At 50.4% G+C, this 12724-nt stretch overlaps 1 protein-coding gene across 2 annotated transcripts in view; it reads left to right on the top strand.

Annotated features, from left to right (window-relative positions):
* Positions 1-8742, top strand: part of SH3PXD2B (SH3 and PX domains 2B) — an 86293-nt gene extending 77551 nt beyond the window's left edge. For both annotated transcript variants that reach the window (XM_081035505.1, XM_081035504.1), the window contains one exon: positions 2421-8742. In XM_081035505.1, coding sequence (XP_080891631.1) covers positions 2421-3983 — 1563 coding nt within the window. In that variant the 3' untranslated portion in view covers positions 3984-8742. The remainder of the gene's footprint in view (positions 1-2420) is intronic.
* The last annotated feature ends 3982 nt before the right edge of the window (positions 8743-12724 follow it).

The raw sequence follows: 12724 nt of genomic DNA, 5'->3' as shown, positions 1-12724 counted from the left end.
CATACTTGATAACTAATCTTCACAGAAGTCCCTAGAGGTCTATATATTCAGCCCATTTTACAGATGTACTTGAGACAAAGAGAGATTAGGTAAGTTGCCCAAAGTTACATGGCTAATAAGCGCTGGAGCTGGGATTTGAACCCAGGTCTCTCTGGTTTTAAAGCCCAGGCTCTTTTCTTTCCGCCTGATTCTTGTGATTTTGCATTTGCTTTTATTCCTAATCGTTCTTGGCTTCTCCGTAGTAAATGAAAACTCCCATACATCGTCATCAAGAACACCAATGTTTGGAGCTTCTGCTATAGTACTTTGCATAGAACGTAAGCTTAGCCGATCCGTATTGATACATCTCAGTTTGACTATTGTACATACTTAGTGTTCGAATTGTTGAATTTCTGGGTGTGCCAATGATAACTTGTATGCCCAGAACCACCTTTCGTTATCGCCAGAGCCACCAAGTGTTGATAAGATGCTGGACCCTCACGTGAGGTCTTACATTTATTAGTGCCCTTTCCTGGAGAGAATCCAGTGCGACTTGTGAAGCATATTTCTATCACGTGCAGCCTGCTCTCTCGGTGATCTCCACTATACTTTAATAATAGGTAACATTAATCTTTCATCATCTGCTAAGTGCTGTTGTATGCATTAGCTTATGTGGCCGTCATGAAAACGGGTGAGTGGGTGTTATTCTTACCATTATCTCTTTTTTGTGGCATCACAGACGTGTCTTGTGCAGGACCATTGAGGCAGTAAGTGGTGAAGCCAGAACTAGAATCCAGGACTGGAGGCCCCGGAACCCAGCCTCTGCCCTTAGCTTGGGTCTGTGGCTGCCATTCCTCTGAGCTGGGCACAGGGTGCTGCAGCAAAACCAGGCCCATGGCCCTCTGTGCCCTGAGCATTTTCTCTCCCGTCACAGCTCCTCTCCAAACAGGGTTCCCTTTCCTGGGCAGGGTCAGGTAGTGGGAAAGGCTCAGCTCGAGAGCCCACCAGCCTGCCTTTGACTCATACCTTCGCCATTGACTAATTTGACCTTTTTTGAGTCCTCGGCTAGAGCCTCAGTTCTACGTCTGGAAAATGGGATAACAATCCCCATTTCATAGGGCGGTGTGAGCACTAAGCAGATTTTCCACACATAGCACCTGCCAGAGAATTGCAGGTATTAGTTAGCTCAGGCTGGGTAGTTTAAACGAGAGATTTACCTTCTCACAGTTCTGGAGGCTGGAAGTCCAAGATCAAAGTGTCGGCAAAGTTGGTTTCTACTTGGCCTCTCCCCTTAGCTTGCAGATGGCCTCCTTCTCACTGTGTCATCACATGGCTGTTCCTCATTCTGTATGTTCTCCTCTTGTAAGGACAGCAGCCCTATAGGATTAGGACCCACCCTAATGATCCCATTTAACTTAATTACCTCTTAAAAGCCTTGATCTACAAATATAGTCACATTCTAAGGTATGGGGGTCAGGGCTTTGACATATGAATTTGGGGAGGCGGGGGACGTAATTCAGCCCATAGAATGCAGCATGCATAGCTTCCACCCGTGTGAATTTAGACATATGGTGCTAAACAAAAAGGCAACAGGGAACATAAGGTCCTAAATACCGTGGGTGAGTCCACCCGCCGCTCTACTCAATGGGAGTATATCCCAGAGGGAGAAGGAGATGAGATGAAACTTTGTTTTACCTCCTTCAACATCCATTCCCCTGTATCTAAACATGAGCTGTGTGTAATTCCCACATTTAAGGATACGCATTTCTCATCAGCATGGCTTGTAAACACCAGCCAACCACTTCATCTGGTTCTCAACCAAAGGAGCAGTGAGCAAGACTAGTCTGGGCTGTTTGTGGGTTTTGCCTCATACTTCTTTAGAATTGTAGCAGACACTGCTGGTGGCTTGCCCTGTACCCTGACGCACCTGAGCTGACCTCTAGCTGCACACAGGTCCCCGCTGCCAACAGCTTCCCACCTCCTGAGGGTACCGCCCAGAAAGGGGGGAGTTAGTGCCCTGGGCAGTGGGGCTGGAAGTCAGGAAGTAAATGTCTGATTCTGCATGGTCTCTCGTAGGGTGCTTGGTGGGTTATATCCCAGTGGCCCAGGACAATAACCTGCTTGTAATAGGCTCTCGCATTCCCCATTTCCTCACTTGTACTTCCCGAAATCAACTTTCAAATTAACTACCTTACCACGTCCATGTGTCAGGGGCTGCTTCTAGGGGAATCCAAAGTTAAATAAGGACCTACCCCCAAGTGAGATGTTCTGATACCCGGTAAAGTCTCTAGACATGGTCCACCATAGACGTTGTTTGGGAATCTGCGGAACACAAATCCCTGCTTCTGGAACTGCAGGTACATGTGGGTCTCCCAGACTGTACTGGTCCACGGGCCTTGGGACCACACCTATTAAATGCTTTCCTCTGTCCTCCCTTCTAGGTCATCGAGAAGAACTTGAGTGGTTGGTGGTACATTCAGATTGAGGATAAGGAAGGATGGGCCCCAGCAACCTTCATTGACAAGTATAAGAAGACCAGCAATGCCTCGAGACCCAACTTTCTGGCTCCTTTGCCCAACGAGGTGGCCCAGCTCCGCCTGGGGGACGCAGCAGTGATGGAGAACAACACGGGCAGCGAAGCCGTTGGCCCCTCTCGGCCCCTGCCCGATGCACCACATTGTGCTGTGGACTCCGGGATGCCGTGGTCCAAAGACTGGAAGGGCGGTAAGGAGGTCCTGAGGAAGGCGTCTTTAGACATGTCGTCATGCGCCGGCTACGAGGAGATCTCAGACCCTGATGTGGAGGAGAAGCCCAGCCTCCCTCCCCGGAAAGAATCCATCATCAAGTCGGAAGGGGAGCTGCAGGAGAGGGAGCGGCAGAGGATGGAGCAGCTCAGGGGCTCCTCGCCCAAGCCTCCTGGCATGATTTTGCCAATGATTCCAGCTAAACACAACCCCCCAGCCCGGGATGGCAGGAGGCCAGAGCCCAAACCTGACAAAAGCAAGTTGTTCCAACTGAAAAATGAGATGGGCCTGGAGTGTGGCCACAAAGTATTGGCCAAGGAAGTAAAGAAGCCCAACCTCCGGCCCATCTCCAAATCCAAAGCCGACCCACTGGAGGAGAAGCCAGAAGCCACCCCCCAGAATCCCTTCTTGAAGTCCAAACCTCAGGTCAGGCCCAAACCAGCTCCTTCCCCCAGGACAGAGCCACCTCAGGGGGAAGACCAAGTGGACATCTGCAACCTCAGGAGCAAGCTCAGACCTGCCAAGTCCCAAGAGAAGCCCTTGCTGGATGGAGAGAGCAGCCCCCAGGCTGTTGGGGGCCAAGACGTGGCCTTCAGCCGCAGCTTCCTCCCAGGGGAGGGGCCTGGCCGCGCCCTGGACAGGACAGGCAAACAGGATGGGCTTGGCCCCAAGGAGATGGCCTGCAGAGCCCCTCCAAAGCCAGCCAAGGCGGCAGAGCCTGTGCCTAAGAGTGTGCCCCCGCTTCTCCAAGAGGCTCCCCAGCAGAGACCTATGGTCCCGCCCCGGAGACCACCCCCACCCAAGAAAACCTCATCATCCTCCAGGCCCCTCCCAGAGGTCAGAGGGCCCCTCCCAGAGGCCAGAGGGCTGCAGCGGGAGGCCAGTGAAGGCAAGGCATCTCCTGCCCCTGGCCGGGCCCTGCTCGTCCCTCCAAAAGCCAAACCTTTTCTCTCCAACTCCTCGGGAGGCCAAGACGACATTCGAGGCAAAGGCGGGCTGGGGCCACGGATGGTGGGTAAGATAGGAGAAAACAGGGAGAAAGTGGCTGCAGCCCCCTTCCTCAGTGCCGACAGCCCAAAGGACTTGTATGTGGCCGTGGCCAACTTTGAAGGTGATGAAGATACCAGCAGTTTCCAGGAGGGGACAGTGTTCGAGGTCCGCGAAAAGAACAGCAGCGGCTGGTGGTTCTGCCAGGTCCTCAGTGGGGCCCCCTCCTGGGAAGGGTGGATTCCTTCCAACTATCTCAGAAAGAAGCCCTAGCCTCCTCCCTCCCTGGCTGGAGGTCCGGGGTGTCCCTGCTGGCTTTACCCACATATTTAATATGCCTCTTAATTTATCATTCTCCACGCAACTTCAAAGGCAGGAAGACTGGACAACCGTGGTTTCTTCCCTCCCGTGGGTAGAGTCAGCCCTCCCACACAGCAGCCCCTGGTGGCTCAGAGGCCACGTGCTTGCTTGCTCTCCGCTCAGTATCCCTGCCGTAAGGCCAGTGGCACTGCCACCCAGCTTCCCTGCCCACCCAGCAGCGGGACCATAACTCGGCAAGGCCTCCAGGACCAGAAGCCACTGTGGAGGAACTGCAGAAAGGGGTTTTTGTGCTGGGACCCAGCGTAGTAAGGGGCAGCCCCCTGGCACCCCATTCAGTCTGTGACGGCTTGCTCCCACTTCTCCATGTCTTTAAAAGCCCAGTGACTTTATTCACTTAGTTTCCAAAATGGCTGGTACCAGAAAGGACTTCATCCTGTAGAAGTGGGCTCCGTGGCCAATCCCAGGGGGTACCCTCTTTCTGAATTTGTGTGGAGGGTTTTCTCCTTCTTTCTGGTATGGAATTATGAAGCTGTGTAGGATATCATTTATTCCCAACTCTTCAATTTCATTCACTTGATGTCATTAAATAGTAGAGCTGTGTGACATCCTCTGGTATGGTGAGACAGGCCCATGAGCCTCTCAGGTTCGACCAGATGCAGCGGCCCCAGGAGTGGGCGTGGAGGTCCACTTGGCCATCCTGCCTCCCGTCTTCTGTCTTGGGAGCCTGGTTGGTCCTACAGGGATGGTTCTAGCCCAGAGCATGCTTCACTTCCTGCCACAGGCTCCGGTCCATCCCAGGGCTTTTATATAAGAATCCCTGCCCTGCCTTGGGCATTTCACTTCTGTCTACTTAGAGCAAGAGTTTCAACCCCTGTTTGAAAAGGGGGACCGTTCACAAGCTACGCCCCTTGCTAGGTAGTTAGTAGGTGCCAAACTCTACGTGGTACTTCACATTCATGTTTAACCCTCACAACAACCCTCTCTTGTAATATTGTACCCATTTTATAGATGTGGAAACTCGAGCTTGAGGTGTCCAAGGCACACTAGCTAGGAAGAGGAGGAAAGAGGATTAGAATCCAGGCCGGCCTGACTTCCAAGCCTGTGTGTGCCCTTCGCGCTGTAAGAGGCAAACCAGGTGGGGGCGGAGGGCAAGCTAGTTGGTGCCAGAGCGCTGTTTTTGGCTCCTGGGCTGGTGTGCCCCCTGAGGACACAGCTTACGGAGCAAAGGGAGCTGAGTTGGTCTTACATGGCCGCCATGAAAGGCCCTGGTGGCTCAAGGACCGGCAGCTGTATCTCCTCCAAACTGAGCGTAGCAAAAGCAGTAGCCCTTTCAGGAGACAGACCCAGGGCCAGGCAAACAGCTCCTGCTTCTCGCTGGCCTTTGTAGTTTTCTTGTTGCCCCTGCACTCTCCCTGTCTGTTATCTTACTGGGAGGAGCCCAGGGCAGCCTTCCCACCCATTTCGATGCTGTGGTCCACTGACAGGTGTGTTCGCTTAGTGTCATGGCCGCATAGCAAAACTAGAACCAGGACCCAGGGCTTCTGGCTCCCAGCCCAGAGCTCTAGCCTGTGGACCAGGCTACCTGGGGGTGAGAGGGCAGCACCACTCCCCATCCCACCCTGCCCTACAGGACAAGGGGAAGTGGCCCTGGCCTGCCCCAGGGCCTCCGATTCGATGTTCACTGGCTACAATGCTTTTGGAACCAAAAGACCAACTTTCCTGGGTTTGCTCGCTGCCCGCCTGCAGTGCCGACGGTCCATGTGCATATAGCCCTCTTCTGTTCTCCCCTCCCCCGCCCCCGCCCCCTGGGCTCTGGATGTTTCTGCAGAAGGAGCTTCCTGAGACCCACAGTAGCTTCTTATTCCTTCCTTTGGTTAATCTGTAAGTCCCATCCCCGAGAATCTTGGGGCAGCGCCCACTTCTCCTTGGCCCTGTGCCCAGATCCCGGGGGGAAAGAAGGGAGGCTGGGAGAGGGCCACCCACCTCTTAACGGTCCCCTCACTTGGGAGGAGGCCCCATAGCATGTTTTCCTGTTTTTGATTCACTTTGGTTTAAACCGCTTTTGTGAAGCTGTTATGCAGGATTTGACTACATTTCAAAAGACAAAGCTCTAAATATTTTTTTTTCTGATTCACTTTCCGCTTTCATTGCTCTTTTCAAGTATTTTGTGAACGCCTCCCGTGTACTGGGCGCTGGGTAGGCCAGGCTGCGTGAGGCGCCCTGCCTGCCTGTGATTTTTGTTTGCTGATTCCACTGAAGGGGTTTGGCTTTGACTCCATTCCCTCCTCCCAGCTGAGTGGAATGAGCTAGTTTTGCCTTCCTCTGGGCAAAACATTTTCCTGCGAATGAAAGGGTTTGCCTTTTTGGATTATTTTATTATTCTGATGGGACTGAAGCCACATTCTTCTCTGTTCACCATTCCTCCTTCTCTCTAGCTCCTTTTGCCCCAGTAGCGGGCCCTTCCCCAGGCACCTGGAAATGGGGGGGGGGGGCTTGATGGCAGAGGCTCTTCCTAGGTGTCCCTGCCTGGGGACCTAGAGTTACTCCATCCATGCCTGTGGCCACTATTCTGTGAGCAATTGACGAAGCATATGCAAAATTCCCCTGGAATTACAGCTGTGGAAAATGGCCTAGGCCATAGGAATAACCCCAACCCCAAGCTCTGGCAGGTCCCCGGGGCTTAAACACGCTCCCTCCTTTAACTTGGTCTTCACGACAACCCCATGAGGTGCATGGGATCAACCCCAATCTCAACTGAGAAAATCGAGGTTCAGGAACTGAGGTCCCATGCCCAGCTTTATCCAAGTGATAAAGTGACCAAGCTGAGACTCAGACCCAGGGTTCTTTTCTCCCCAAGGCCCTGCCATCAGCAGTGAAATGTCCTTGGGGCTTCCAGGGAAGCAGGCAGGTGGCCCTCCCTCTGAATTTGGATCTCTCTTCCCCTACCCCACGATACACACGTCAGTAGGTCCCAGGCAAATGCCAGTCTAAAGGGCCAGCGAGGGTGAGGGTTTTTTCTTTCCTCACCCTTGCTGCTTTCCTTGTGATGACTTTTATTTTACATCTTGTGGGATCATCAACTCTTTGGAAAACCTGAATGTTAGGGTCACCACTTGATCAAATAGGCCTTTGCTCAAATTTTGCCCTCAAAATGTCTGTGCCCTTGGTGTGTGTGTGTCCTTTTCCCAGGGACGAGACTAGGGGAGAGCTGGGCTCCAGCTCAAACCACTTCTAATGCCGGCCCTAGTAAGGAATTGCTAGAGCCCAAATCAGGCTTCCAGTAAGCTTCTTCCACAGGCCTCTCCATGTAATCAATTGCTTAGGTAGAGTTCTAGGCCTTAAAAAGTCTCTGAGCCCACTGGGAATTTCATTGCCAGGTGGAACAGAGGGAAACAAACTTGCCACATTAAAGGGCAGGTGCTGCATCTCCCCGAGGTTTGGAAGGACCTTCAGCTCAGGGATGGACAGTCTAGTATTTACTCAGCCTGTACCAAGTACCCAGAACTGAGTGGGAGAAAGAAGGACTTGCTCCTACTCTCAAATAGCCGGCAACTCGACCTCATCAAGAATGAGAATGTCCGTGGTTTGGCTCCCATCCTCTCCTTGTGCCGAGTCTCTAAGTGTTGGGCGAGGCTGCTCCCTGGGAGGTCTCACCCTTCTCTTTGCCTCGTGACAGTGAGCATCTAACAGCCTCAGCCACGCATGGCAGTCTTGTCCGCCCTCCTTAGTTGTCCAGGCCCATGCTTCAGGGCTTTTGCTGCAAACAGCCATACCATGCCACAGACCAAAGATTACCTAGTGTCACACTGGCCTGAGTGAGTGCTCACTGGCTCACATTGAAGCCTCCGCGTGTGGGTGCCCACCCTTAGCCTGGAGGAATGGCTCTGACCTTGGCTATGGTTCTGACGGGGCTGCAGAGTTAAAATCCAGAGGCCCCACCGTCCTCACGCACTCGGGCCACCTGCTCAGGACCCTTCCAACCACCCAGCTCCCTGGGGTTACGTCTGGTTTCTGGTGCTACCCTGCCAAGTTACTGAGCTCCTCCCTCATGGGCTTCAACGTCACACCTTTCTGCTTCTCTCCTTTACTCCAAGGGCAGGAAGCCTCCCTAGTTCCAGTCGAGGGCAAGGGGCCTCAATCTCTTTCTTGGAGAAGCCAAACCCAGTGCCACAGCTAGTAGCTTTCACCTTTAGGTCTTCTGTAAACACAAAAGGAGGTGCCCCATGGCTTGTTACAGCAATAAGCAATTCCTAGACAACGGAGGTGTCCATATTTGACCCCCGTGTGTGCCTGTCTATGCTTCTGTGCCCTGTCACAGTTACTAGCACCCCTTTCGCTCTTACAGGGGTGGTGAGAAACTGGTCACCTTAGCTACAACCCACGTGTCCTGCTTCAGGGAGCCACCAAGTAAATTGGCCATTTCTTGCATCCCTCCAGGAACAGTGGGCTCTGGCAGCATTGCCCCGCCACCTCTTGTCTACTCATAAAATGACGCGGGCCATCTCTGGATACGTGGCACTCCTTATACCCTCTCGGCAAACGGACAAATTCTGGTAGTGTTTTTTGTTTCCTTTTAACAAAAAAGTACATGAGGATATATTATGTGAGGGGGGTGATGAACAATTAGCTGTAGCATGTATAGACTGTATACTTACCATTAGATGTTTTCTTTCTTTTTTTAAAATAAAATGCTTGACTGGTTTCAAGCTTCATTGTGAAGATGCAGTGTCTATGGATTTTATTTGGCTGAAGAAAAGGGTGCATAGCTTTGTGCACTGGTATCTTGGCCTGGCGTTTTGAAATGCAAGAACAGAAGCCTACGTGAGCTTATGTTTAGGCATTGCCCAGAAATAGGGGTGACCTCTCTCTGGGCCCTAATGCACCTTGATTCTTTTAGCTGCAGTGTCCAGAAACCAAGAGAAAGCTGGGTGTCTCCCACACATCCTTAGCTCCACCTAAACGAAGACTTCACATGGCCAGGGAGTCTTGAGCCTCTGACTGGCGTTGCCTATTGGAGGGCAAGAGTGTGCTGACGTGGGTTGTGGGGTTCTGCAGGTACTGCCCCAACCATCTGCTCCAGGGGTTGGAGGACAGGGCCTGAAGTTTCATTACTTTCCCAAGGGCAGAGAACTTCAAAGGGGGGGATTTACATACGTATTCACCCTCCCTTGGAGGAAACACTAAAGAAAGCAATGCCCTCTGGCAGACCTTGCTTAGGAATAACCGGCATTCATGTACTATATTCATCTCTGTTCCCATAAGAAGGAAAATCTCAGGCCCCCCCTTGGGAGCATTTTCTCCCCAAATCTTCCAAACCAGAGTGCTTAGTCATAGGATACAGGTGGCAGTGGCCTGGGCTTCCCTCGTAGGCGTAGAGGGGCGCGTGGGCTTCACAGGACGGGATGGAAACTGGACTATGGTCAGGCATCAAGTTCACCCCATTGCCTCCCATCAGGTCTCCCCTGGAACCAGCACACACCTTCTCTCCGCACTGGTCCAGCAATGCCACGCCAAACACCCTCCTCTGCAGGGTCCTGTTGAATTGGTGGGTCCAGTACTCAATCGTGAGGCTGCTCTTCTCCAAGGCCAGGGGTTTCCATGCCCATCCTTCTCTCGTTCTGTGTCCATCTGGACCTCACCATCTTCAACCCACGCCTCCCTGTCAGTGGTTCTCAGGTTGCAGTGACCATAGAATGAGCCAGGGAGCTTGTCACAGTGCGTATTCCTGGGCTGCACCCCTGAAAGTGGAAATCAGCTAGAACCTGCAACCCTTCGAGAGTATATTATGAGAAAATAGTCGGAAAGCTCCACTTTTGAGAAACAGCCAGACTCACCACCTTGCCTGGCATAGTCCAAGGCGTCCAGACATGGTGCTTCGTACTGTTACCGATGTCACCATTATTTTCCTGAGCATTTTCTGTGTTCCAGGCCTGTGGAGCACACTACATACACGTTCATTTCATCCTCAGAATGCTCAGTGACGTAGATATCTGCATTTTCTCTCATTCCTTTCAACTGCCTGGAACTTGGCCACGCACTTGTACAGTATAGTACAGAATAGTGGTCTTCAAACAGTTTTCATGGTGGACCTTCCTGCGTTACTGAATAAATATGTCACGTACAAGATTGTTAGGTGGGAAATCCTTATACCCCACGCCTGGTGCTCTCTTCCATGCAAAGGGAGCTCCACCAGACTAACGCTCCAACCTTCTCTCTCTCCCTAGGGGAAAGGAGGGACTTCTCTAGGTGACTGAGAATCTAAGTGACTGATATGTAAGAGCAGAAGCCAGACATGCATAGCTCAGCCCCTCCGTCGCTCTTGTTTGGGGTCAGAAGTCCTCAGAGCACACCTTCCCTTCAGTCCCTTGACAGTGGGAGGCTTAGTGGTAAAAAGGGTGCTTTTGGAAGTGCCTGTGCCTGCGTCAGTCAGCATGTCTAATTTTGGGGTGCGGGCTTAGGAGACCCATGGCTGCCGCCCACCGCAGCAAGCCAGGTGCCCCACGGCCTGCTCAGGAATAAAGCTGACATTTTGTTCTCTGCTCCCAGATCCCTCTGTCTCTCTCAGTTCTGAACTCAGGTGAGGAGAAAGGGGCACAAACGTATTAGGCTCCTAAAAAACTATCCAGTGACTACTGATTAGGCTAATGTTAGCTGATGTATTATATAGAAAATTTAAGATGTCTAAAGGATAAGATAAAATTTTATAATTAAAAGATCTAATTTTTCACTGCCGCTGCGATACTCAGACCCCATTTTGATAGTTACGGACTTTTGGGGTTAGCCAGAGCTGGGTTTGCGTTCTGGGTCTGATAAGCACTTTACCTCTCTGATACTTAGCATCCTGTGAAATGAGGACAAGAATGTCTTTCCAACAGAGATGTGATGATAAATGGAAATAATGTATGCCTAATCTTCAAATATTTCCATTACCTAGGGTAGGAGTTGGCAAGCTTCTCCTTAAAGAGTCAGATAGTAAATATTTGGGGCTCTGGGAGCCAAGAGGCAAAACCAGAATGTTATGCAAGGACTTGCATAACTATTTAAAATGGAACTGTTTAGCATGTAAAAACCGTTCTTAACTCTGAAAAAATAGGCAGCTGGATGGATTGGGCCCAAGGGCTATAGTTTGCGAGCCCCCTGGCCTAGTGTATATGCGTCTCCTATTTTCTTTTCTCTAAATGAAAGTTTTTCCACAGTCTGTTTATGGAACCTGAGTCCCTCACATGATCGTGACAAAGCATTGTGTGGTCAGATCCACTTGGCAAACACTGTGTGAGAATCATCCAAGCCTTCCTCCTTGGGGACCCGTGTCACACACTAGCACATTAAAGGCTCTGAGAATCCTGCTGTAAAGAAGCTGTTTACCCTGCTTCCATCCAGTGTTTCCAAACTGGATTTTACAGCAGAATTCCTTTTTCCGCGTCATATTTATGAACATCCCACGGAACATACTTTGGAAAATGCCGCATAGATCCTAAAGTGCAATCGTTATTTGGAATGTCAGGGTATTCAGACGAGTTTGTGCCCCAGAATGCGTACATCTGAGGACTCTGGCTTGGATGGTGTGTCAGTTACTGCCTTCAGCAGACGAACCAGGCCCATTTGGTCTTCGGCTCGAAGCAGCAGCTACTGAGTGTCTTTAGGGGAGATCTGAGAACCAGGCCATGTCTTTGCAGCTGTGAACATGGAATTGCTAAACTGCGTTCATTGAATTTTTGATTGTGGTAAAATACGCACAACGTGAAATTTACCATTTCACCCGTTTCTAAGTGTATAGTACAGCGACATTAATTACATTCACAATATTGTGCGATCATCACCTCCCTTCATCTCCAGAACTTTCTCATCTGTCCCAACTGAAACTCTGTTCATTAAACAATTCCCCATTCCCCCTCCCGCAGCCCCTGGTAACCATAATTCTACTTTTTATCTCTGATCTGACTCCCCTAGGAACCTCATGTAAGTGGGATCATACAGTATTTGTACTTTTGTGGCTGACTTATTTCACTTAACATAGTGTCTTCAAGGTTCACCAGTGTTGTAGCATGTGTCAGAATTTCCTTCCTTTTCAAGGCTGAACAATATTCCATTGTATGTTTTTACCATATTTTGTTCATTCATCCGTCGATGGACACTTGGGCTGCTTCCATCTTTCAGCTATTTTGATACGCTGCTGTGAACATGAGTGTGTGCAAATATCTATTCGAGTTCCTGATTTTAATTCTTTTGGGCATGTACCCCGGAAGTGGAAGTGCTGGATATGTAATTCCATGTTTAACCTTTTGAGGGTTCTCCATATTGTTTTCCATAGTGGTTGTACCAATTTACATTCCCACCGATGGTGCACAACGGTTCCCTTTTCTCCACATCCTCACCAATACTTATCGCTTATCTTTTTGACAATAGCCATTCTCACAGGTGTGAGGTGATATCTCACTGTGGTTTTGACTTGCATTTCCCTGATGACAGTGCTGATGAGCACCCTTTTATGTATCTGTTGGCCATCTGTATGTCTTCCTTGGAAAAATGTCTATTCAGATCTTCTGACCATTTTTTAATAGGATATTTGTGGGTGTTTTTTTACTATTGAGTTGTATGAATTCTTTATATATTTTGGATATTAATTCTTACCAGATATGACTTGGAAATATTTTCTCCCATTCAGGAAGTAGCCTTTTCATGTTGTTGATGGT

The sequence above is a fragment of the Rhinolophus hipposideros genome (assembly GCF_964194185.1).
Source record: "Rhinolophus hipposideros genome assembly, chromosome: 23".
Taxonomy (NCBI): domain Eukaryota; kingdom Metazoa; phylum Chordata; class Mammalia; order Chiroptera; family Rhinolophidae; genus Rhinolophus; species Rhinolophus hipposideros.
The sequence above is the reverse complement of the archived record's forward strand: the minus strand, read 5'-3'. Positions and strand labels throughout refer to the sequence as shown.